This window comes from Thermothelomyces heterothallicus (assembly GCF_042370625.1).
Source record: "Thermothelomyces heterothallicus CBS 202.75 unplaced genomic scaffold P884_scaffold_10, whole genome shotgun sequence".
Classification (NCBI taxonomy): Eukaryota; Fungi; Ascomycota; class Sordariomycetes; order Sordariales; family Chaetomiaceae; genus Thermothelomyces; species Thermothelomyces heterothallicus.
The window spans coordinates 458902-482755 of NW_027192571.1; the positions used below are offsets into that span (position 1 = coordinate 458902).

The 23854-nt window shown below is 53.5% G+C and overlaps 6 protein-coding genes and 1 non-coding gene across 7 annotated transcripts; 5 read left to right on the forward strand and 2 right to left on the reverse strand.

Moving 5' to 3' along the window:
• Positions 1-6148: 6148 nt before the first annotated feature.
• Positions 6149-6264, forward strand: P884DRAFT_t78. Its single transcript has one exon. It is a non-coding gene; the product is annotated as a tRNA-Leu (tRNA).
• A 669-nt stretch (positions 6265-6933) lies between these two features.
• Positions 6934-10446, forward strand: P884DRAFT_223240 (uncharacterized protein). The gene is made up of 4 exons (XM_069439551.1): positions 6934-7952; positions 8016-8585; positions 8636-8919; positions 8975-10446. The coding sequence occupies exons 1-4, from the start codon at positions 7381-7383 to the stop codon at positions 10255-10257; spliced, it is 2709 nt and encodes a 902-aa protein (XP_069297828.1). The 5' UTR covers positions 6934-7380; the 3' UTR covers positions 10258-10446.
• Positions 10447-11116: 670 nt separating this feature from the next.
• P884DRAFT_277377 (uncharacterized protein) lies at positions 11117-13599 on the reverse strand (the record flags this gene model as incomplete). The annotated part of the gene is made up of 5 exons (XM_069443063.1): positions 11117-12097; positions 12187-12311; positions 12364-12415; positions 12473-13241; positions 13313-13599. The coding sequence occupies 5 exons, from the start codon at positions 13597-13599 to the stop codon at positions 11117-11119; spliced, it is 2214 nt and encodes a 737-aa protein (XP_069297829.1).
• A 1109-nt stretch (positions 13600-14708) lies between these two features.
• Positions 14709-15999, forward strand: P884DRAFT_269510 (glycoside hydrolase family 5 protein; the record flags this gene model as incomplete). The annotated part of the gene is made up of 3 exons (XM_069442276.1): positions 14709-15510; positions 15576-15665; positions 15779-15999. 3 exons carry the CDS (start codon positions 14709-14711, stop codon positions 15997-15999), a joined length of 1113 nt encoding a protein of 370 aa, XP_069297830.1.
• A 2008-nt stretch (positions 16000-18007) lies between these two features.
• On the forward strand, positions 18008-20033 carry P884DRAFT_242815 (uncharacterized protein; the record flags this gene model as incomplete). Its single annotated transcript, XM_069440286.1, has 2 exons — positions 18008-19491; positions 19615-20033. Exons 1-2 carry the CDS (start codon positions 18201-18203, stop codon positions 20031-20033), a joined length of 1710 nt encoding a protein of 569 aa, XP_069297831.1. The 5' UTR covers positions 18008-18200.
• Positions 20034-21212: 1179 nt separating this feature from the next.
• P884DRAFT_306534 (class I glutamine amidotransferase-like protein) lies at positions 21213-22487 on the forward strand. The gene is made up of 2 exons (XM_069445112.1): positions 21213-21660; positions 21755-22487. The coding sequence occupies exons 1-2, from the start codon at positions 21577-21579 to the stop codon at positions 22412-22414; spliced, it is 744 nt and encodes a 247-aa protein (XP_069297832.1). The 5' UTR covers positions 21213-21576; the 3' UTR covers positions 22415-22487.
• A 518-nt stretch (positions 22488-23005) lies between these two features.
• On the reverse strand, positions 23006-23624 carry P884DRAFT_223251 (uncharacterized protein; the record flags this gene model as incomplete). Its single annotated transcript, XM_069439552.1, has 2 exons — positions 23006-23268; positions 23356-23624. Coding segments are annotated over 2 exons (532 nt in total), but the record flags the coding sequence as incomplete, so codon positions are not given.
• Positions 23625-23854: the final 230 nt, after the last annotated feature.

A 23854-nucleotide genomic window follows, 5' to 3' on the forward strand; every position in this document is an offset into this window, starting at 1 on the left:
GCTATATAGCTAGGTTACTAGGGCCCCCCAAGGGGACTAACGTAGCCAGCCTTTTACAATAGACCTACTCTAGGCCTTGGCTAGGCTAGAAACAACCTATAGGGATATCACGGAACGTAGGAAGTCTGACTACTATCTATAGGCCCTAAACGTCTCTCTCTAGGGGACTAATAGGCCTATACCGGCTAGTAAAGGATAGGACTAGAAGAGCCTAGACAAGGAGGTCATATAGGCCGAGGCAGCCTACCTTCCGCTCCGGCTTGGCAGGTAGGCATTGGCCCCGGCCGGGCCCGTCTTCTAGGGCCTAGAGGAGCTTCTATAAGCCTTTGACAGACTTATAGAGGCCCTTAAGGAGATAGCTATAGTCTTAGCCCTAGTAAAGAAGGCTAGTATAGGTAGCAAACGAGCTCGGTAGTAGACAAAGGAGGTTCAGGAGGCCCAGAAGAGGGCTAAGGAGGCAGAGAGGGCCTATAGGGGCACCCCAAACCCCTATATATAGGAGGTACTTTGGCAGGCCCTATAGGACCAGGCTAAGACCATTACGGCCGCGAAGACTAAGAGCTAGAGAGCTACGTTACGGGAGGTAACTAACCGGCCGGACCTGCTATAGAGGCTAGAGTGGTAGGTAAGGCTATAAAGCTACCTACCGGTCGACCCTCTAAAGCTCCCGGCCTTCGAAGGAGGGCTTACGACCTACTAACAAAAGGCTAGGGCCCTGGCTAATAAGTTCTTTCCGAACCTAGAAGCGGACCTATTAGATATTTACGACCCGGATCTAAACGACTACTAGGAGCTAAAGTTCGAAATGAGCCGGGAGGTTACGGTAGGCGATATTAGGGTAGTACTAGCCAGAGTAGCCCTATAGAAGGCCCCGGGGGAGGACCTCCTCCCTATAGGCCTACTAAAGGCCTATAGGCGGCCACTCTACCGGATACTAGCTATACTAGCCTCGGAGAGCTTACGGCTCGGCTGTTTCCTGGCCCAGTTTAAAAGGGCTAAGATAGTAGTCCTCCGTAAGCCTGGCAAACCCCTATAGGCCTACTTTACCCCAGGTAGCTATAGGCCTATAGCTCCTACTAACAATAGGTAAGGTACTAGAGGCTATAGTAGCCCGGAAGGTGACGGCCGTCGCAGAGGCCTATAGGCTTCTCCTAGCCGAGCAGATAGGTAACCAGGAATACAGGTCTACCGAACTAGCTATTCGGCTTATTATAGCCTAGGTTCAAGAGGCTTAGAGGCATAAGGCAGCTGCTTCCTTCCTATAGCTTGATATCTTAGGGGCTTTCGATACTATTAATCATACCCGACTACTAGCTACTCTACGAAGCCAGGGCTTCCTAAAGTGGTTAGTGGTCTAGGTTAGGGAGTAGCTACGGGATAGGGTGGCTATCCTTTACTTCGATAGCCAGAAAACAGAGGATATAGTAGTAAGGGCCGGGGTCTCCTAGGGGTCACCCCTCTCCCCTATACTATTTATCCTCTATATAGCCTCCCTCTACTAGGCCATTCGCTAGGCTAGCCACGCGGTCAGTTTAGTAGGCTTTGCTAACGATACTAACCTTCTAGCCTTCGGGAGAGCCGAGGAGGCCTATAATGGCTAGCTATAGAGAGCTTAGGAGGCCTACCTATAGTAAGTAAAAACCTAAGGTATAGCCTTTGCCCCGGAAAAGTACAAACTCATCTACTTTAACAGGGGCCGGAAATAGTAGTTACGACCGCTAGAGCTCCTACGGCCTAGAGGGGGTACTACCGCTATAGCCCCTTTAAAGTTAGCCAGATTCCTAGGGGTCTAGCTAGACTAGAGGCTATAGTAGGGCCCCTACTATATAAAGGTAGCCAAGAGGCTAGAAACCTAGGAGTTTACCCTAACTAGGCTTACTACAAAGACCTAGGGCCCTAGCCTACTACAGGCCTGCAAGGTCTATACCAAGTGGATCCATAACGCCCTAGCTTACGGGGCCTCGAACTTCTACAAGCCTACCAAGCCAGGGGGTAAGCCGGAAGGCCTTGCTAGGGAACTATTAAAGGCCTAGTATAGGGCCCTTCGGGTAGTTACTAGGGCCTATAAGGCTACCCCTATCTACTATCTTAAAACGGAGGCCTAGGTACTACCCCTCGACCTCTATCTTAATAAGAGGCTAGCCGACTTCGAAGCCAAACTCGACTAGCTACTCCTACAGACCGGGGCAGGCCTAGAAGCCCCCTAGGTCACTACAAGGGCTCTTATCCAATAGGCCTATAATAGGCTTAGCTAGAGGTTCCGGAAGAGAAGGACTAGGGCAAGGGGCTAGGACCCAAAGCCTATAGCCCTAGAGGTAGTAAGGTCGATAGTCTAGTAGTAGGTTTAGGAGGGTTATAGAGGGGGTTAACCCCCCCTATAGACCCTATAGAGGAGGCTACAGGCTATAGAGCTAGCTGTAGTAGCTAGCTAGAGCAACCGTTAGAGGGCTAACCAAGCTAGCAGGAGGATATAGCACGTGTCTAACAAGGACCCCCCGTGCCTAGTTTTTATAGGGGAGGGCCTATAAAGGTACTAGGGCCTGACGAAGGCCTAGAGCTCCCTACTAGTATAGGCCCGTATAGGGGCTATTAGCCTCCGCGACTTCCTTTTTAGGGTTTAAGTCCTAGGGGTTAGTACCCCCTACTATACCTACGGCTAGGGGAGGGAAACTGTAGAGCACCTGGTTATCTGGTGCCTAAACCTACTAAGAAGCCGAACATGGGAATCCTAGGAAATACGGTCGTAAAGGGACTTAGACCTCGTTTTACAGGGTATAGGGACCTGAAACCATCGTTTAGCAAGGAGGGTTCTATAGTGGCTAATGGACCTAGGGAGGCTCCCGGAATACCGCCTCGTAAGGAGGCTAGACCGGGAGGGAAGGCCTCTTTAGGGCTGTTCTAGCTACTTCTCCTTTTCTTTGTAGTGTATTAGTATTCCGGATCGGGCGTTAAAGGAGGGACAGAGGTTTTTATCTGGCCTATTAGGTACGGTTTCCTTTGTATATAACTAGAGAGGCTCTGGCATGCTTATTAGTATAGTGGTGTAGGACTAATAATAATAATAATAATAATTAGCCTAGGTAGAGCCTAGGCCTATGATATATCCCCCTTCTTTTTCTAGTTAGATGTTTAGGTAGGTCTACCTAGCGTTACTATAGTGATAGGTCCTATATATATTAGTGGTCTATATATATAGCCTATCTTTGTTTAGGTCCTATATAAGGCCTAGTCTTTGTTTTAACGTTATATAGGTCCTAGCCTTTATTCGAGTTTAAAGTAAGGCCTAGTCTTTATTTAGGCCTAGTACGTACCCCCCTAACCTTACTTTATAAATATATATAAATTCCTCCTACTCCCTCTAACTTTAACTTCCTCTCTTTTTATAATCTATTAATTCCCCTCCTACCTCTACCTACCTATATATTATCCTATTACCTATACCTATACTATATTCTTAGGATTTTTTTTTTATTTAGAATATTTATTATAGTTAGCTTACTTAGTAGTAGTAATAATAGCTATTATCCTAGTAATAATAAGAACAAAGATTATAATATAAGTTTTCCCTCTATTTCCCTAACTATAATTATAATATATATATCCTAGGTCTCTATTAACTATCTAAATTTTAGCGTAAGAACCATTATTATTATTATTATTAGTCCTATACCGTTATACTAATAAGTATATCAAAGCCTCTCTAGTTATATATAAAGGAAACCATACCTAATAGGCTAGATAAAAACCTCTGTCTTACCTTTAACGCCTAATCTAGAAAACTAGTATACTATAGAGAAAAGGAGAAGTAGCTAGAGTAGCCCTATAGAGGCCTTCCCTCCTAGTCTAGCCTCCTTATAAGGTAGTATTCTAAGAGCCTCCCTAGGTCCATTAGCTACTATAGAACCCTCCTTACCAAACGATGATTATAGGTCCCTATACCCTATAAAACAAGGTCTAGGTCCCTTTGTAACTGTATTTCCTAGGATTCCTACGTTCGGCTTCTTAGTAGGTTCGGGTACTATATAACTAGGTACTCTATAGTCTCCCTCCCCTAGCTATAGGCATAGTAGGGGGTACTAACCCCCGGGACTTAAACCTTAAAAAGGAAGTTATGGAGGCTAATAGCCCCTATATAGGCCTATACTAGTAGGGAGCTCTAGGCCTTCGTTAGGCCCTAGTACCTTTATAGGCCCTCCCTTATAAAAACTAAATATAGGGGGTCCTTATTAGATATATAATATATCCTCCTACTAGCTTAGTCGGCCCTCTAATGGTTACTCTAGCTAGCTACTACAGCTAGTTCTATAGCCTGTAGCCTTCTTCGTAGGGTCTATAGGGGGGGTCGACCCCCTCTATAGCCCTCCTAAACCTACTACTAGACTGTCGACCTTGCTACCTCTAGGGCTATAGGCTTCGGCTCCTAGCCCCTTACCCTAGCCCTTCTCTTCTAGAACCTCTAACTAAGCCTATTATAGGCTTGTTAGATAATAGCCCTTGTAGGGACCTAGGGGGCCCCCGGACCTACCCCGGTCTATAAGAGCAGCTAGTCGAGTTTAGCTTCGAAGTTAGCTAGCCTCTTATTAAGATAGAGGTCGAGGGGTAGTACCTAGGCTTCTGTCTCGAGGCACCAGATAGGGGTAGCCTTATAGGCCCCGGTAACTACTTAAAGGGCCCTATGTTAGGCCTTCGATAGTTCCCTAGCAGGGCCTTCCGGCTTACCTCCTAGCTTGGTAGGCTTATGGAAGTTCGAGGCCCTATAAGCTAGGGCGCTATAGATATACTTAGTATAGACCTCGTAGGCCCGTAGTAGGCTAGGGCCCCAGGTCTTTATAGCAAGCCTAGTTAGGGTAAACTCCTAGGTTTCTAGCTTCTTAGCTACCTTTATATAGTAGGGGCCCTACTATAGCCTCTAGTCTAGCTAGACCCCTAGGAATCTAGCCGACTTCGAAGGGGCTATAGTGGTAGTACCCCCTCCGGGCCGTAGGAGCTCTAGCGGTCGCGACTACTGTTTCCGGCCCCTGTTAAAGTGGATGAGTTCGTACTTTTCCGGGGCAAAGGCTATACCCCGGGTCCTTGCCTACTGTAGGCAGGCCTCCTAAGCCCTCTGTAGCTGATCGTTACAGGCCTCCTTGGCCCTCCCGAAGGCTAGAAGGTTGGTATTATTGGCAAAGCCTACCAAAATGACCATAGGGCTGGCCTGGCGAATGGCCTGGTAGAGGGAGGCTATATAGAGGATAAATAGTATAGGGGAGAGGGGTGACCCCTGGGGGACCCTATAGGGTATATAATTAGGACCTAGTTAGGCTTTAACCTAGAGCCTAACTAGGCTCTAATTAGAGTATATATATACTTATTATATAAGAAGTAACCTTCTTTATAACTCTTATACTTACTCTTCCCTTTTCTCTCCCTTAAAGTAATTAAATAAAATATTATATACTTATTTATAATAACTATAAGGCTAGTATATTATACTTATAACTATTATTTAGTAAGGAGAGTTCTATAATAGCTAATAAACCTAAGGTAGCTCTTAGAGTATTACCTTATAAGGAGGATAAATTAGGAAGCTAAGCCTATATAGGGCTATCTAGCTACTTCTTCTTTCTTTATAGTATATTAGTATTTGAGATTAGATATTAAAGAAATAAATAGAAGTTTCTATCTAGCCTATTTAGTATAGTTTCCTTTATACTATAAGTAGAGAGGCTCTAAAAATTTTAATCATTTGAAATTCAGTGGATTCAATATACTTAGGTATAATAATATAGAATTAATAATATTAATAATAATAATAAGCTATTCTATTAATAGTAAGTCTAACTTAATATATAAATAATATCTAAACTTAAAAAGGTACTTTAATAATAGAGGTCTAGCTATAGTATTTAAAATAATTTAAATGATCGATGTCTTCTTCCTATATTTACTAGCCTTATAGCTCTATATAAGAAGAGGGTAGGTACAAAGAACGCTCCTACCTACCCTTTATAGGCTCTATAGGGCTTATCTTATCTAACCTTATATAAAGGACATATCTATAGACACATACTATATCATTTTGTTGTCTCTATAGTTAATTATAAACTTGCGGTGTTGAGTGTGCTCTTAACATGGCAGTTTCTTGATGTGCAGTCTAACAATTAATGGCAAGGTGGCCGAGCGGTCCAAGGCGCCAGGTTCAGGATCACCTGGATTTCCAATCTCGCAAGAAGATTTCCTGGTCTCAGAAATGGGGCGTGAGTTCGAATCTCACCCTTGTCAGTTACCTTTTTTCCACCGTGCTGTGGGTTGCCTGAGTTTTTTTTTATCGTTCTGGCCCACCTTTCTAGAAGCCTGTAGGTTACATTGGCCTCTCGGTTCCGTTTCCTGCACATGAGTTGTAGGCTTAGTTGTAGGTGTCATGTCTTGTCCCGGCCTTCTATTGTCGCGGGAACGCGTTAGACAATTAGGAGAAGGAGTGCATCCAAAACAGCTTCGTGATGGATCTTCTGCGAGTCGACGGGTGTCGCTGACAGCCGTGAAGGGCATACAGGAGAACACTAATACATTTTTAAAAAAAAAAAACAAGTAGGAAGAAAATAAAGTTTTAAGCAGGTAGGATTGTTACTTGGGTACGTGTTGTTCTTGAAACGAAGTTCAGCACGTTCGCCTTCAGGAATCAGAAACAACAATCTAAAAACACGATCACAAAAACAGAGATGGCTCTCGGGCACCCAGAACCTCAATCTGAGATGCCGCGGTCGATGCGACCCTCTGGGCCTGTGCCTTGCAAACTAAGCTCAGGCGTAGCTGCCTGAACCAATGGCAACCCCACAGTTGACGCTTCGTTTAATTGGCCCGCGCGCCACGGGTGCGGCTTCTCGATTTGGACGATCGAAATTAAAGCACGTCGCGGGTGCTCAGGGGGAAGAAGGCGCGAGCTCGCTCTGGCAACGTTCGACTGAAGAACACTGACACCCAGGCGGCCGGCAGCCGTTTGGTCGCGGCCAAGCAGGGTCCAGTCTGGGTTTTTCCTCTCCTCTGTCATGCGAGTGGCCATTCATTCATTACAGATCCCGTACACTCGCACACACGCGCCACGCATCACCCACGCTCGTTACAGTCGCTCATTTTTCTAAAATTCTCATTCATCGCTTTGTTTCGCATGAACAATTGGCACGGCGCGGCAAGGTTCCCACGTTCCAGCTAGTGCTCCAGCGGTCCAGTGGTCGCCACACCCCAGCTGCTCTCCAACGGAGCCCCGTTTGCCGCTGTCGCCGGGACGTCATCGGAGGGGGGCCCGGATTCGAGACGTCTCGGGCACGCGACCTTTGGTGGAGCGCGTCTCCTGCTGGCGTAGACCGACTCCTACTACTAAGGGCCGGGCAATAGTGTAGGATGGAACCCGGTGCCAGGGGCAGGTCCCCTGTGGCCCGGCGCGTCACACCTAAGCTGAGCAACGACACTCTCTACAGTCTCCCCTATCGTCCCCGGAAGGATGCAGCCCATGGGCGGAAAACTGCAGCCGTCGATATCGACGGCCTCGACACGGGCACGGCGGTGAGCCGCGGCCAGGACTCCGAGGCCGATCCCAGGAAACAACCAGCCGCGGCTGATGCCCTATCCCTCTCTGGCACCACGCCGCCGAGCAGCCCTACAGTGACCAACTTTCCCGCCGCCTCCAAGTCTATGACTCCAGACTCGGCCGAAGCCGGCCGCCCTCAGCTGGTCCTCACGGATTCTCATGGCAAGGTGGCCGCCGAGACTGGGGATGATGCCCATTTCCGGAAGCACAACCGTGGCATTGGTTCCATCGACTCGCTTCTGTCTTCCACCACTTACGTCAACACCCAGTCCGAGTGCAGCCGTGCCGAGTCGCGACTGTCCAGGGAGATTCGTATTGAGGTTAAAGATACTGACGGCGGGGCGCCCATCGTTTCACACCCCAAACCGAAAAAGCAGCCCAGCAGGTGCGTGTTACCCTCAGGCGTAACTGTTCCACTGGATGTCAAGTTCGCTCACGCGAGGGACAGGGTTCAACTTGCCCCGCCGAGTACCACTGACAGGCACGACCCTGTCGTGAATCACAGTGAGGGTGAGGGTCGCATGAGTGAGGATGAAGAGTCCAGGCTGGTCAACGAAATCTCGTCGTGGGTCTTGAGAAACACATTTGGCAAGGACGTGGATGACTGCGCCGCGCCGCTGCTGGTTTGGGACTGCACTTACCGGTACTTGCAAGAACTTTGGGCCGCCGCGCATGAAGGAAACGCTGGCTTTATTCAAACGACGTCTGGTCATGGCACCCCGTCACCCCACTATGGGGGCACCTCAGCGCCCGGAGGTAATGATCAACAGAACTCCGGCTACCCTGGGAAGGGGAAGCGGAAAGCAGACGGGGGTAGTGACGGCGGAAGCGGGTTCGGCGGCCGAGACAAAGAAGAGGACGACGAGAGGGATGTCTCCCCGGCCTCGCAGGCATACAGCAGCAAAGCAAACATCACCAACTTCAGCTGTCCTTACCGAAAACGCAATCCCCTTCGGTTCAACGTGCGAGACTACTACGTCTGCGCAACACATTCTTTTGCCGATATGTCGCAACTCAAGTAAGAGTGATGAAAAGCCTGGACATGAACACATGCTAATCGCATCCCAGGAAACATATTCGTGCTCACCATCCTCCCGTCCAGAGGAACGCGGGCCCATTCCTTTGCCCCCGTTGCTGTCAGGGCTTCGTCTCGAAAAATGAATTGGACTCGCATTTACGGCAGTTGGAAGTCTGTCGCGTCTCGTATGACAGTGGTGGTGCGGACCCTGAAGACGGGATCACGCAGAAGATCATCTCGTCCTTGGAGGCCCGAAGCCTTAAAGCCAAGATCGACAATTGGGTCTCGTTGTGGAAGCTTCTTTTCCCAGGTGACCAGGTTATCCCTGATCCAGGTAAAGAACCCATTCAAACCAGTTTGTCAGACCAGGAACCTCTGACCTAGTATAGTGTTCGTCCCTGTCATGGAAGTTTTTGATTTCATTACTGAATCCAGGAAATTCCTGGACGTATTGAAAGACCTCCTCGAAATCCAGTACCGCCATGTCCTTGAAGGAGCAAGTCAGCTGATGGACGTGGATCTCAAAATCAAGCAAGGCCTAGAGCGCAGCACAAGCTCGATCTACAACTGGATTGAGACCGTGGTGCAAGACTGGGAGCAGAAAATAGCGGGAACCGTCTCACTCTTCACGAGTTCGGCGATAAGCCAACCCGCCACGAGTGACAGTTGGGCTTCTACTCCCCGTCTTCCTCCTTCCCCAGCTCCAACACCCACAGTCGCATCCGGGACAGCCGCCGCCTCGGCCACCCTGACCGGAGCCGAGAGCCCCAGCGCACCAGTGACTGCCGCTCCTCGCAGCACATCCGCCCGGAGGCGTCCCAATCCCCAGCCGAAGCGGATCAAGAGACCCGAGATCCTTCCCAAGGCACCACCACCCACTCAGATTCCGCTGCCCGTACAACGAGCGCGGACACCCCAATCGCAGTCAGTCGTGGCCAGCAATGCGTTTAGACCGGCCCCAGCGGTCCTTCCGAGCCAGTCGATTCCGATGCCTCCATCTACCACTCAGGGTCTCAGCCCAGGTCCACCATACCAAACTAGCTGGGATAACACTCCGGTAACTGTTGCTGGCGCCTATAGTGTCCCTTATACAGGTGCAGGGGATATACTTCAGCATCAAGCAGCGCCGACGCACTTTGGTTCCATAAACCCCAATCAGCTCGACGTCGTCCAACCCTCGTATCTGGGTCCGGAACAATCCGAGACCGTGTCTCCTGACGCAATGCAACACGACGTCGACCCGAGTCCACAGTCTGCAGCGACCATGCACGCAAATCGAATACCCATGTCTGCTACCCCGAGATCTTCACTTGCTAGTCTTCTCTGGAACCGGGACGAGAATCGGGACTCAAGCCAGACGTTGGTCGAAGCACACCCGCCGGGGAGGTGCCACAACATGTATTGCCCAAGCTGTAACAAAACACTGCCAGACGACATGTCCGTACAGCCTTCCCCTGTGAGCATACATCCTGCCACAGGACCTCCACAACAACACAATGCCTTCCAGACCGTGGGCACGGGACAGGGAGGGGGGCCCTTTCAGCCATCTCCCGGTCCGGGGGAAATACACAGCTTTGGCGATCAAGTTGAGTGGTATGGGGGTATGCATGGCGTTGGGGGAAATGGTAACGTGTTCGGCGGAGGGCATCACGGGCCGCAGGAGGGATACTGAATGGGCCCTTAAAAAGTGACAGGAGGCCATGGAGTTTTTAATTTTTTTTCTTGGATACCATACCTCTTCGTCCTGTTGTAGTAACCAAGTAATAAGGATTTGACCTAATGTAATATTAGATGCCACAACACCCAAGGCATGTACAAGCACGGGCGGCCAGACATAGCAAATACACAGGCAGCAACCGGGTACATGATGTAATTATATCGGCGCACCGAATGAGGTCATGGATCATCTATATACCAGTCTTTGTTGTTTACTACAACTCAAGATTTCTTGGTCTTTTTTCGAGACCGGGGTAGTCGGTTCTAGGTAGATGTGATTTGTAATTATTGGAATTCAAAAAGGTGCGAGGAACCTGATGTTTCCCGAACCGACCCGAGAACCGCGCGATAGCATATCAAATTAATATACGAGCGGCAACGAGGGGTAGTCAGACCAAAAGCTCAGTGAAACGTGTATATCGTATGCTACCATTGCGTCGTAGTCTCGTATCCTTTGTAACGGCTTTCTCATCCATCGAGCATTATCCCATTCTGGAGCATGAAACCACCAAACACATCGTGCTGTCCCCAAACATCGTGCATATGCTAGCTCCCCCAGCCAAGTGACGAGAAAAACATAGACGGGGAAAAAAAATGCATGCTAGAACACTTACCCAAAAGCAACACTCAAAATTCACTGCTCAAGACTGCCTGACATGGGCCCTTACAAGGAGAAATCTCTTGCCCTCAAACGCCTCTGCTCACCAGCTCTATGTGCTTGCTGCACGACCACCGTACCCCTCTATCACGAAGCCGTTCCCTTACCTCTTCGCCTCGCCTCAGACATCATCTTTACGAGCATGTCGGGACCCAAGCTAGGGAACGTTGACATCCGTTAACGGGCGAGTCTGATTGGCCTGAAGGGCGACCACCAGCTCGGTCAGCCGCTCGATCTTGGCCGACAAGTCGGCGATTCGCGCCTCAACATCGGCGGACGGCGCGCCCATCACCCCTACCTCGGCCTCCCCGGCGGTCTCCTGCCGCTGGTGCGGCGTGATTTCAGTGGATGACGAGGCCCCCATATCGGAATGAGTGGCCGTCATCTCGGGGGCCGTTGTGTTGCTGAGCGGCAGGGGCGGGCGGAGCGTGTTGGGGGCGGCAGCAGCGGAGGCGTCAGCGCGGAGGGAGGCGGAGGACTGTTTGTGGCGTTGCTGGTGCGAGAAGCGCTTGGATGTAGCCGCTGGGTTGGGGCTGCCAATGGTGGCGTAGCGAGGTCCGCGGAAGGCGTGGTACTGCGTACCCTTGTTGGCTGTGCCGCGCAGCCATTCATAGAACTCAATCACCGCAACAATGGGCAGGTGGGTTGCTTTGAGGAGCATGATGCGGGCCTTGCGAAAGTTGTGGTCTGACGGCAGGAAGAGGCGCAGCGGGCGGAAAATGACGAGGGCGATCAGGTTGAAGGGTGGATAGAAGTGCGTCAGGCGGTTGGAGGTGGAAGCTTCCAAGACGTACACGCTGTAGACGTAGAGGTACTCCTCGCGAGCGTGGGTGATGACGCGTGAAAAGGAGTTGGAGAGCATACCGGTCAGGGAGCCGGTAAGCAGGATGGAGCTGAGCATGATGAAGAGGGTCATGAGAGGAGGGCCGAAGATGGGGTCGATGTCGTACATGATGTCGAAACCGACGGAACTTGAACCGAAGAAGATGCGGGTTAGGAACCCCGTCATTTTCTTGAGGGAGAAGACGTCGCGGCCGACCAAAGAGAATGTCGTCAGGAAACCGACATATATGACGACAACGAGCACCATGAATTTGAGGAAATCTTTCCCCATCTCTTTTAAGCATGGAATGAGGGTCTAGGTGGGTTAGCTTTCTTAATATTTGGTTGTTCTTTGGGAGATTCCCCGGGGGGGGGGGGGGGGAGGTAGGTGAAGAGTTGGCTTACACCCCAGTATGGGCTCAGACTGAGAATAGAGAAAACACGGGGAACCATGAACAGCGCTTCAAGGGCCAATATGTCAAATGAGAGATCAACGAGACGAGAATTGTGCGTTTCCAAGCCGACAATTCCTGCAACAGTCAGCTTCGAAGTGTAGGGGCCAGCGGGTATCTTTTGACATACTGAGTATGAAGTACGTAAGGCCAATTCCAATCATGGCCATATCAAAGATGTTCTGGATCAAGTTTAGCGGCTGCCCACGGCCATATCCAGAGGAGAGGGGCATACGAACCCAAACGTCAGTAGCGTAGAAGATGGACCCAGCATCTATCCACTCGCTCAGCTCGTCGTAGGCAAAAGCAGCGAGCCAAAGGCACAGGAAGATCTCTAGGGTAGTGATGTGGGTTGGGTCTCGCTCCATCAGAACAGCGTAGTAGAGGAAGAGGAAGCTGGTAAAGAAGATAACTTCGAAGGATTTGAGGTATTTAGGGACGCGCAGGCGGGAAAAGGGGTCGGCGGTGGCGGGCTTGTAGAAGCGCGGCTTCTTGACAGAGTATACCGAGAGCGAGTCCCAAAAGATGATGTCGCCGTTCCAGATACCGGTGATGATCTTCTGGACCACATTCTGGCTCAGGAAGCGCTTGGCGTCCGCGATGGCGGCAATCTCGAGGGCGTTGAGATTGGTGAAGTGCGCAGTCGGGTCGTCCTCATCCTCGTCATCCTCGTCGTCGGCGGTCATGCTCATGGTAAGCCGAGAGATGGATTGCAGGAGCATGTTGCGCTTGAGGCTCGCTGGCTGGGCAAAGGCCTGGCGGGCCGAGTTGGCGGTTCCATGCCAGGCCTGGCCCAGGAGAGCACTGTGCTCGTCGACGGCGGTTTCTTCGTCGCTGGGACTCACGTCCGCGTCCTTGGGGTCTGGGATCTCGTAGAGACAGTAATCCATCGCTTCTCTCTCGGAGAGATGGGTGAGGAAGCGCCAGGCCACAATCTCACAGCCATTGGCCCGGGCTTCGTTCAGTCCCTTGTCCTCGCTAATCGCGCCATAGTGCCATTTGAGCGCACTGCGGAGTTCGTTAGCACGGCGCATGCGCGAGGGCCCAAGAGAGCGGAGCAGATCTGGATTTCTGCTTACAGCAGCGCGTTCACGATGGCAGGGTGAGTGCAATTCCTGCCCAGGTGGTCGACCAGCGCACGCAAACCCTCCCCCGCGCTCGTGGTTCTCAACTGCTCAAAGGTCACAGGAAGCTGGATGACGCCGGCAATGTAAACAGACAACTTCTTGACCAGCACGCGGAAACTATCGTCTGGGTTGATGTCGGGTAGTTCGGCACCATATCGGCTGTAGGGTGCCATGCCCGTTGGTGATGGGGTCCGCAGAGCCTCTGCATGCTGTGCCCTCGACTTGACGCGGATCGGCATAGCGAGCGACTTGACGATGACGGATAGCGCTACCGATTCCGTTACCAATTGCCGAGCGACAGGTCGTATCCGAGGCACAAAAAAAACGGTGCCGTTAGAGGGTCTCCCGTCCCAGCCCGAATTCTCTCAAGCCCCGTCGTCACCCGGGTTGCAGGGAGAGGAAAGAAGGAGGGGGACGCTCCGGGCAAAAGAGGAGGAGCGATGCTTGGATGTTGTCGGTTGGGCCCGGGCCTTAAGATGCATGCAACAGGAACCCCGGCACCTGCGCCGCGCCTAGCACGGTCTTGGCCACGGCTTTGTTACACTATAAGGGGCCCCCGCTGTGTCACAGGGCCCCAGCTGCCTGTTAGTGGACAATGAAGCCCGGGCCAGCAAGCTAAGATCGCCTATTGAACGTCTCCCCGTTTGGCTGTTGTAACGTCGTCCAATCCATCACATGTGCATCGCGAAGGGATCAACCCCGCCGGCCTCGGGGCCCGCTTTGCTTCACGCTATCGCCACTCGCGGGGAATCAGCTGAGCATAATGCGCGACATACAATTGAAAACAATCCCAATGGATTTACGGGCCCATCAAACGGCCCCTCATCGCCCATTACGCTCTGACTCGAATACACGGGAATATCGAGCGAATGCATGTGGCATGGTAAATCGGTCACTACTAATCCGGAAGTGTAGAATTAGGCATTTCCGACACAGTGATCCCTCAGATAAGATTTCCGGTAGGACATTCGCCCTTTGAGGCTTATACACTTGGTCGCAGCCTGCGAAAACTTGCACCACAGAGAAGCAATGATTTGGAAATTTCCTACTCAGGAGGACGGCGACCCCGCTTCCGAGCTCAACACCGAACTAATTAAACGCGCTCGAGTTTTCCATGTCTCCATGCCCTTCGTAGCAAATCATCACGCGAAAGCTGTTTTCTTTTCCCCGCCGTTCCGGGCAACATTGCCCTACACGACGAAAGTGATGGCTGTCCTGGCGAATATTAATAGCTGGGGGTGTCTCGGCACGCTGCGCAAACATTCCGTATGCTCATCTCTTCGTTGACGACTTCTGGGGGATCAAAGCACGAAAGACTAGAACGGCATTGAAAGTGTTAATTATAGCGATGAAGGCCATCTTCGCCCTCGGCCCCTGCCTGCTCTCCGCGGCCCAATGCCTTCCTTCAGCACGCGCGACGGCCTCGTCCGGCGCCGAGGGAACTCGCTTCTCCATCGACGGCAAGACTGGGTACTTCGCAGGCACCAACTCGTACTGGATCGGCTTCTTGACCAACAACAAGGACGTTGACACCACCTTGGATCACATCGCCTCCTCCGGCCTCAAGATCCTGCGTGTGTGGGGCTTCAACGACGTCAACAGCAGGCCGAGTCCCGGCACCGTCTGGTTCCAGCTCCTCTCGTCCTCGGGTTCCGAGATCAACACGGGTCCCGACGGCCTGCAGCGGCTCGACTATGTGGTCCAGTCGGCAGAGAAGCGCGGCGTCAAGCTGATCATCAACTTCGTCAACAACTGGGATGACTACGGCGGCATGAACGCCTATGTCAAGGCTTTTGGCGGCACCAAGGAGGGCTGGTACACCAATGCTCGGGCCCAAGCCCAGTACAAGAAGTACATACAGGCGGTGGTTAGCCGCTACGACAAGTCCGACGCCGTCTTTGCGTGGGAGCTCGCCAACGAGCCCCGGTGCAAGGGGTGCAGCACAGACGTCATCTACAAGTGGGCGACGGATATCTCGGCGTACATCCGCAGCCTCGATCCGAGCCACATGATCACGCTGGGCGACGAGGGTTTCGGGCTTCCCGGAGACGGCACATATCCTTACCAGTACAGCGAGGGTGTGGACTTTGTCAAGAATTTGAAGATCAAGGACTTGCATTTCGGGACCTTCCACATGTACCCCGACAGCTGTGCGTTTGCGTTTTGCCTTCGCCGTACGTCTGCTTGTTTGTCCATCACTGACTACTGAGCATAGGGGGCGTTCCGTACTCCTTCGCCAACGGCTGGATCAAGAGTCATGCGGACGCGTGCAAAGCCGCGAACAAGCCATGTCTTCTGGAAGAGTGTAAGATTGCGTTCTCATAATATTCGACCCATCCACTCTCGCCGTTTCCACCCTAAATGATTACTCCATTTGAAAGTGAGTTGAAGGAAAGGTTCTCTAACAATGACTACCAGACGGCGCCTACGCTAGCTGTGATATCCAGAAACCCTGGCAGCAGACAGCTCTTTCGCTCGCTGCCGACGGTGTGAGCGGCGACCTGTTTTGGCAGTGGGGCGACCAGCTCAGTTACGGCCTGTCGCCAAACGACGGCAACACGGTCTATTACGGTTCATCACTTGCTCAATGCCTCGTGACGGATCATGTTAAGGCTATCAATGGCTCAGGTGCTGTTTGATTCAAAATCTCTTTTGCAAGGTTGCTGGGAATGCGGCCCGCCTGGCTTCTCCTTCAGCACTGGTTGCTTCCGCTGCCCCGACGAGTTGTTTGACCTCAAGCAAAAGGAAAAGAGAAAACGACCGCTCGTCTGAGAGGAGAAAGTGTATCGGCCAAGAAGTTAAGAGGTAGGAAGGGGATGAACAAGAAACAAAAACGATAAAAAGAAATGACAGTATCCTCTTAAGTTCTCCTCACGAATTCTTTTGCTGCTTACTGGCTTTTTCATTCCCTCTCCTTCTTTCAATTTCCATTATTTCCTTATTAATATCTGATCAGTGCCTGATCCCTTCTTACGAAGCTGATGTTCGGCAATCAGCTTCCATGTGCGGACTACTCTGTACTTCCTACGCTGTAGTATTAATAATTGCATAGTTAAAGTATGTCTAAGGAAACAGTCAGTCGCCTGCAGTTCTTGTAACGCCCATGAACCAATGAGATTCAGACGAGCCAGGAGTTCGGCAGGGTGACCCCCGCAGCCCATTGTGGAGACATTTCTGAATACAGATTACTTCGGCCAGGATAACTCGAAGGTAGAGAACTGAAACGGCCATTAACTATTTGGTTTGTACATACACTAGGTGAACTGCGAAGTACATCATCTATGTCATCACTGCAAGTGTGTACATTACGGTACATACCATATTCCAAGTCATGGCGTGTGGTCGAGAGCAACAGAGTCGATCGCCGCGAGATGCAAAAGCTATTTATGCGGTAAGTGATCGTGTCGTACGCTCGCCGCCATTATCGAACCCAAGACCTTGAACCCCACTGGCGTGCCTGCAGAGCGACCGTGACATTCCGGCAGCACCCACGCGCTGAAGGTCTAGATTGCGGCGCAGTTGGGAAACTCCTGCGGCACAAAATTATGAGCATGAGGACAAGCGGGTGATTTGACACTCTTGAGACATGGGATGAACCCTGCGAGGCGGTCTTCAAGGAAAAGAACATTCAGGGAAACAACGACAGAGTTTCTTAAAAGAATCTATCTAGTACTTGACCGGATAGACTCTCCCCCGGATCTACAACGGCTGTCCCGCACTGGGCTTAACGCGGGTGGCGATTGGCGGCTGCGGTCGATGGCGGGGCACTGCCACAGCCCAAGAACCCGTAAGAATGATCCTAAAAAAAAGACCACCGTTCATGGCAGTGACCTCAATCAATACTCGAGTAGTACACGTAGTACAGAACACGGATCACACTTGCTCTTTGAGGTAGAGGACGTCGATGATGCGGCTTTAATGGATCTCCATGTGGAAGTGGACAAGCAGCGTTTCAACCAAAGCGTCACCTAGGACCTAGACAAGATAGGAATTCCCCAAACCCTAAATTCACTTTTCCCCACAAAGGGTCTATCTTCGTAGGCTGCTTACCGCTTCTAGGCTTCCCAGCCGATTCTCAAAGTTTGTCTGATACTTGATGGAGGCGATGCCACTGTCGCATGGAAACGATATTTTTACTTCCCTGGTCAGGTACCTTCCAGGCCTGGGCTTCAATACGACTCATGGCCCAAACGTCTGGTTTCCCGCTGAAAATCCGGAATAGTGCAAAAGCTCTGAGATCAAAGCCCAGCCACTCGGCTGAATTTCGCCCGACAACAGCGCATTTGTTGACCACATGCACATACATACAACATAAGTGCGTATGCCTTTCGTGCTGTCCACCAGTCCATTGTGTAGTGAAGATGCCGAAAATTGCACATAGCATGGCTCTCTCAAGACCTGGTAGTTTGGCAGGGTTGCAGATGAGCGAGGAAAACATGCAGCATTCCTTGGAATTCTTCGCCTGCTAAGGGCAGGGGGGAGGGAAGGCCCACCAGTCATGCCATTGCACTTTCAGACACGACCCGAACGATCTCAGTCACCCTTGTCAGACGTGCTTGCCCGCTTTAGATGACCCGCGCCACCTGTGCCTCGTTACATCCCTCGCGCTCGGCGCCCTTTCTGCATGTTGCAGTCCGCCTCGTATGTGCTTATTTTAAAACTGCATACGGCCGCAATTCTTCTTTCTCTTCTTCCGCTTTGTTGGAAGTTTCTTGCTTTCGACCCTGGATTTTTCGCATCAGCGACTCCCAGCCGGGCTGAACGGCTTTGCACTGTGGTCAGGGCGCCTGTGGTTGCTCGGCGACGCTCAAAGAAGATCTTCCGCGCCCAATCCTCGGCCATGAGGTCTGACCTGTTCGACTGCTTGCCGCAGTCGGCAGCGCTTTTGTTGCTGTGGAGCATTCTACAGCTGACCGACGCCCATGCCGTACAAAGACTTCCCAGGAAAACACCAGAGCCCACGATCACCGTCCCGTATCGCGCCCTCAATGTCGCCCCGTGGCCGCTGCACGCAACCCCACCACCAGGCGGAGACACCTTCGCCAACCGCCGCCGCCAGCTGGACGACACCTTCAACACGGTCTGCGGCTACATCAATGGAGACCAGAACCTGCCTGCGACATGCGGGCAGGGATCCCATTGCGTCGTCGACACAGATCACAATGTGGTGGGCTGCTGTCCGAATGGCGCACCCTCGTGCACTGCGGGCGTTTTTACCGGTTGTGTGGACGGCAACAGCGGCCCCCAGACCGAGGTGAATCCCTACATTTATAGTTGCACCGGCTCCGACGTCTGCTACATGAACGTCTACGAAGGCGGTTTCTCTCAGTACGGCTGCGGCACGGCGAGCGACCTGGCAGCCACCGTACAGAATAGCGCCAGCGGCATCACCGCCGTCCTCACCCGTCCTACCGTCAGTGTTTCATATACACAAGGCATCAGCACCCTCAGCGAGCCCACCACGCTGGGGACCCCCAGAAGCAGGACCAGAAGCAGCACCGCCCGCACTTCGCACTCCTCGTCGGCCACATCAGCCTCATCTACTTCATCTGAGTCCACCAGCTCCACCAGCGAGCCAGCAGCTCCACCCGCAACCGACAAGAGCTACCGAACCGGCGCCATCATCGGCGGTACTATTGGTGGGCTAGCCGTGCTCATCGCGTTGGGAGCGCTCGCCTTCTTCTTCCTGCGCCGGCGCAATGCCAACATACGCCAGGGCCCCGGGCTTGGCGGGGTACGCGGCAAGATTATCAGTCCCCCTCAGCCCGGCAAAGGCACAGGTTTTGCTGCCCTCGCAAGCGATGACGCGGATGCCTTCGAAACCGGACCAGCGGGCAGCGTCCTGAACCAGCCTTACCCACAACAACAGCAACAACAACAACAACCACAGATGACGATGCATGTAACAGCAGCTCCCACCGCCGCTGCCCCCACCGCCACTGCCGCCGCAGCAGCAGCAGCAGGTGCAGCCGCCAGTGCACCGCCGACAAACCGCAGCTTGCTCCCGCCCATCGCGACAAGCCCGCCTATGCCTTTCCAGAGCGAGGTCTCGCCCGTCGATCGCCACGACCTGGACACACCCTATGCCTACAGCAACTCCGCGGTCAGCGCTAGCGCCGCCGCCGCCAGCGGTCTCTCGGCGATATCCGTCTCTCCCTACCCGCCGTCGTCCTCGGGAGGCGCCAGCTCCGGCGACAGCGGGAACTCGTCATCCACGTCAGCCATGGCGGCCGCCGCAGCAGCAGCGGGCGCAGCCGCGTACCAGCACCATCAGCCGTACCAAAACCCGGGCCCCGCGGCATATGCCGGCGGTTCGGGCGTGCTGATGGGCATGAACCCGCTCCTGCTGAACCGCGGAGCCGAGCGATCCCTGGAGAGCGACCAGGTGCCGCTGACGAGCGGGCGCGAGGTCGACGACTTCTCGCATGGGTACCACGCCGCACTGGGGATGATCGGCGAGGAGGACGAGGATGGCGAGGAAGAACAGAGGCGATCTCGCGGCTACGGGGGTTATCAGGCACCCTACCGGGATCATGTCGGAGAAAACGCGGGGGAGAAGGCGGCTACTGGTGGTACTGGCAGTGGTGATGGTGCAAGGAGCGTGCTCAGGGGTGAGGCGAGGCCGCTCTGGCAGCAGAATCGGAGACAGAGTCGGAACCTGATGTGGATGTGAACGGGAGGAGGGTCGAGTACGGTCGGTGAGCAGGGGGGAAGGGGGGGTTGCTTAACGGACGGGATCCAGCACGATTAGGGGTCCTAGCGGCGTTTGGGGTTAGGGAATTGCATTTTCGGGGGGTGTGAAGCGTCCTCTTCTTCTGGCCTCCGGTTGGCGTTTTGGTTGACCTTCACTGCCGGGGGTCGAAAAGTTTGTCTGTATATATTCGGCAGTGATCATGAGTGCGCATGTACATACATACATATCCCATGAAGCAATGAGGATGATGTCGCATGGCAACCCCTCGCTCTCGGCTCGCAAGTTCAGTGACCTTCGAATTACCCCCATCAATATCCCCGTCTACCTCGACAGGAAAGCAGGCAGCATCCAGACGCGAGAAGGTGCGCATCTCCTTGCGCCTCGCACGAGAAGGCAACGATACTTTGATGGCCCGTACCACAACAGTCGTCACCTCGTCGCAGGAGAAAAACCGTTCGGCCGAGGATGCCGTGCCTGACCTGAGGAACAGCCCTCTGTTGGAGGCGGGACTGGTGTGCTTCGTGAACCAGGAAGAGTGCTTCCATCTTACGCGGCCTCTGACAAAGGGAGCACACTTGCCGGAAACATCGGTCGTGGCCAGAACTACGTGGGGTGTGAAGCCATGGTCGTATACCGAGGTCAGCAGCCAAGCAACAAACAACGAAGCAAGCAGGCAAAGCGGGTTCGGCATCGGACGGCACCAGATAGCGTTGTCCCACCGGCCCGCTCCGCTCCTCGGGTTCCGCGACTCCGGTCCGAGGCAGCTTCCGATGTCCTCCACCACGCCTACGTAATTACGCCCCAACACACTACCCCAGCGTTCTTTTACACACCGATTCAAGTCTTACAAGAGCGGATCCCAAGTTATGCGACTTGAACACTAAGAACCATATCCGTCCGGCCGTTGCGGGTTTCCAGACGACTTCCTTGTAATCAGTCATCGCCCAAGCCCCTCATCCGGGTCATGACGTCACACAGACTCGTGTCAGGGGCCTTGCACATGCGACATGGAGCAACCAGGGCACGGCAAACCACGAGCTCGGAGTGACGAACGAGACGACGGGGTGACGAGATTTAACGGAAGTGATGGTTGGCGGGTGTGGGGGTTTTGAGTTCTAGGCTTTTCAGCCTAAGGCAACGAGGGCTGCGCGGGTTATGATTCAACTTGTGCTGCCTTAAGTTCGTCGCGGTTGCGCCTGCCACCCGCGGAACTCACGGGTAATCCATCGAGATCTGGGGGAATTGTGACAGGATTTGTAAGAAGGCCAAGGGCGGGGTTATTTAACCACTTTTTTCTGACGTCTTCCTTGGGGATATAATAAGGGAGGAACCGCCCTCGAAGTCTGGGCTGACCTGGTGGTTCATTGACGCTCTTATTTCCTCAATTCGAAGGAGAGTCACACTCGAGCAGGCCTAAAGAAATATCCAATAGCAGCTTCCTTACTTTCTACATCCACGCACATTTTGACCGACAATCTCCGCCTCTCCTGTGGCATTCCCATCGCTTCAATTACCGTACACCATGTCCGACTCTCCCAAGATCCTCATCGTCCTGACCTCCCACGGCAAGCTGGGCGATACCGGCAAGCCAACGGGCTGGTACCTCGTACGAATGCCCCTTTAATCATCCCCATTTCACTTCTGTCTTCGTAGTAACCCAACTAACGTTCCCTCTCACCCTCCCCCTCCCTCGAAAACAGTCCGAACTAGCCCACCCTTACAGCGTGTTCGCGTCCCACGGCTTCACCATCACGTTGGCCTCGCCCGCCGGGGGCCCGGCACCGCTGGACCCGTCGTCGATCGAGGCCGCCGCCGCCTCGTCGGACGCCATCTCGCAGTCGTTCCTGGCCGAGCAGAGGGCGCTCTGGGAGTCGACGGAGCCGCTCGCCTCGTTCGCGGGCCGCGCCGCCGAGTTCGCCGCCATCTTCTTCCCGGGCGGCCACGGCCCCATGTTCGACCTGGCGACCGACCCGACCTCGCAGGCGCTGGTGCGCGAGTTCGCCGCCGCCGGCAAGGTGCTCGCCGCCGTGTGCCACGGCCCCGCGGCGCTGGCCTACGTGCGCACGGGCGGCGGCGCCGACGACGACGCCGGCCAGGCCGGCGAGTTCCTGCTCCGGGGCAGGAGGGTGACGGGCTTCACCAACGCCGAGGAGGCCGCGGTCGGGCTCGACGGGGCCGTGCCCTTCCTGCTGGAGGACCGCCTGCGGGAGGTGGTCGGCAGCGAGGGCGCGTTCGAGAAGGCGGACGCCGATTGGGGGGAGAAGGTGGTGGTGGACGGGAAGCTGATCACGGGCCAGAACCCGGCCAGCGCCACGGCCCTTGCCGAGGCGATTGTGCGGGCTGTTTTGGGGAGCGCCTGAGCTGTGCCTTTGCCTTGCTTGCGCTCGGAGGAAAAAAATTTTTTTTGGTGTTACTCACTGCTAAACTCTTCCGCTTTTTTCCTTTTTTCTTTTTTTTTCTTTTTTTTTTCTTGTGTTGATGCTGCTTGCGTTCTGTTATTCTCTACTTTCTTCGGTATGTTTCCATTCTTTGGATGACCTTGAGGTCTGGTCCCGCTGGGACTGGGCACAATTCAATTTTGCCTAGAGTTCCATTGTCAAGCTTAACTAAGGTCTCGGACCATGAGGTGTCGTTGAAGTTAAAGGCATGAGAGCCGACGCCGTGCTCTTGAGGTTTCCATCCTGGCTCCAGGTCGCAAAGTAATTAACTTAGTTCACCCTATCGGTAAGTACTCCACGCAACGCGTCGAATAATTAGCCCGACTAGTTCTCCAAGCTGCCCTGTATCTCAAAGCTAATATCGCAGAGCAAATCCTCTAGAGGGAAGAGCATGCTAGTGGTCATCCTCTCCTTACACCTGGTGCAGGTGCCGCCGTAGTCCTCACGGATATGAACTGCCCAAAGGAGTCTGTCGTCGACATTGTGGCCATCCTCCTGGTCACCGTTTTCGGCGGCAGCGGCCGACAACTCGGCGTCGGTTGCCGTAATATATTGTAACGCCGACACCATCTCCGATATCGACTTGCTCAGCAACCTGCCGGGAGGATAGAGCCCTGACCACAGAAGGAACACGTTGATCGCCGCCATCCTATTGGTGTTGCAGGTCAGGTTGGCACAGGGGCGGCAGCCGATGCCGATGGTCCATTTGAGGAGGCATTGTTGGGCAACGGCGAAGACACGGTCCAAGACACGGCCGCGCGTAGCGGCGATGGCATCTGTCGCGTGTTAATTAGCATCCCTCCCATCTCTCAACTCAGCCAGTTCCACTCCGAGAAAGATCAGAGGAGTCACTAATTACTCACCCGCCACTCTGCCCTCGCAGACCCGCCTTCCATCCGGTCCGACCAGCACCTTGGCCCCGGTCTCCATATCCTCTCCGTCCCGACAGACATACGCCATCCTCTCGACCACAGACCGAAAATGCTCGGCCCACCCAAACGTCAAACACGCCTCCGCCGCTTTCTCTAACGCCTCCGTCGCAGTGTCGCCTCGCCCTGAGTACTCCACCGACGCCGACCAACAATCCATCCACCCCCCAATCTTTCCCAGGCCCTTGACGAACCGCTCCATCGGCCCCCGCAGCCGCGAGACCCACCCGGCGCCCAGCCCGAGTCCCGGCTGCAGCCTGCCGAGCCGCCATAGCGTGTCCACGCCCATGTCCACACTGCCCATTCCGCGCCCGCCGCGCGCGGAATCCTCATCCTCATCATCATCATCATCATCATCGTAATTGTCGTGCATGGCCCTCAGGAGGGATTGGAGTGCCTCGAGGTGCGCTTCGCACTCCGCGCGGGGCCAGCC

Bases quoted from the DNA above. Each gene is read 5' to 3' on its own strand.
- P884DRAFT_306534 (XM_069445112.1), top strand. From the start codon at position 21,577: ATGTCCGACTCTCCCAAGATCCTCATCGTCCTGACCTCCCACGGCAAG. The intron at 21,661-21,754 runs GTACGAATGCCC...CCTCGAAAACAG, and splicing joins AGCCAACGGGCTGGTACCTC to TCCGAACTAGCCCACCCTTA.
- P884DRAFT_223240 (XM_069439551.1), top strand. From the start codon at position 7,381: ATGGAACCCGGTGCCAGGGGCAGGTCCCCTGTGGCCCGGCGCGTCACA. The intron at 7,953-8,015 runs GTGCGTGTTACC...CGCGAGGGACAG, and splicing joins CCGAAAAAGCAGCCCAGCAG to GGTTCAACTTGCCCCGCCGA. The intron at 8,586-8,635 runs GTAAGAGTGATG...ATCGCATCCCAG, and splicing joins GCCGATATGTCGCAACTCAA to GAAACATATTCGTGCTCACC.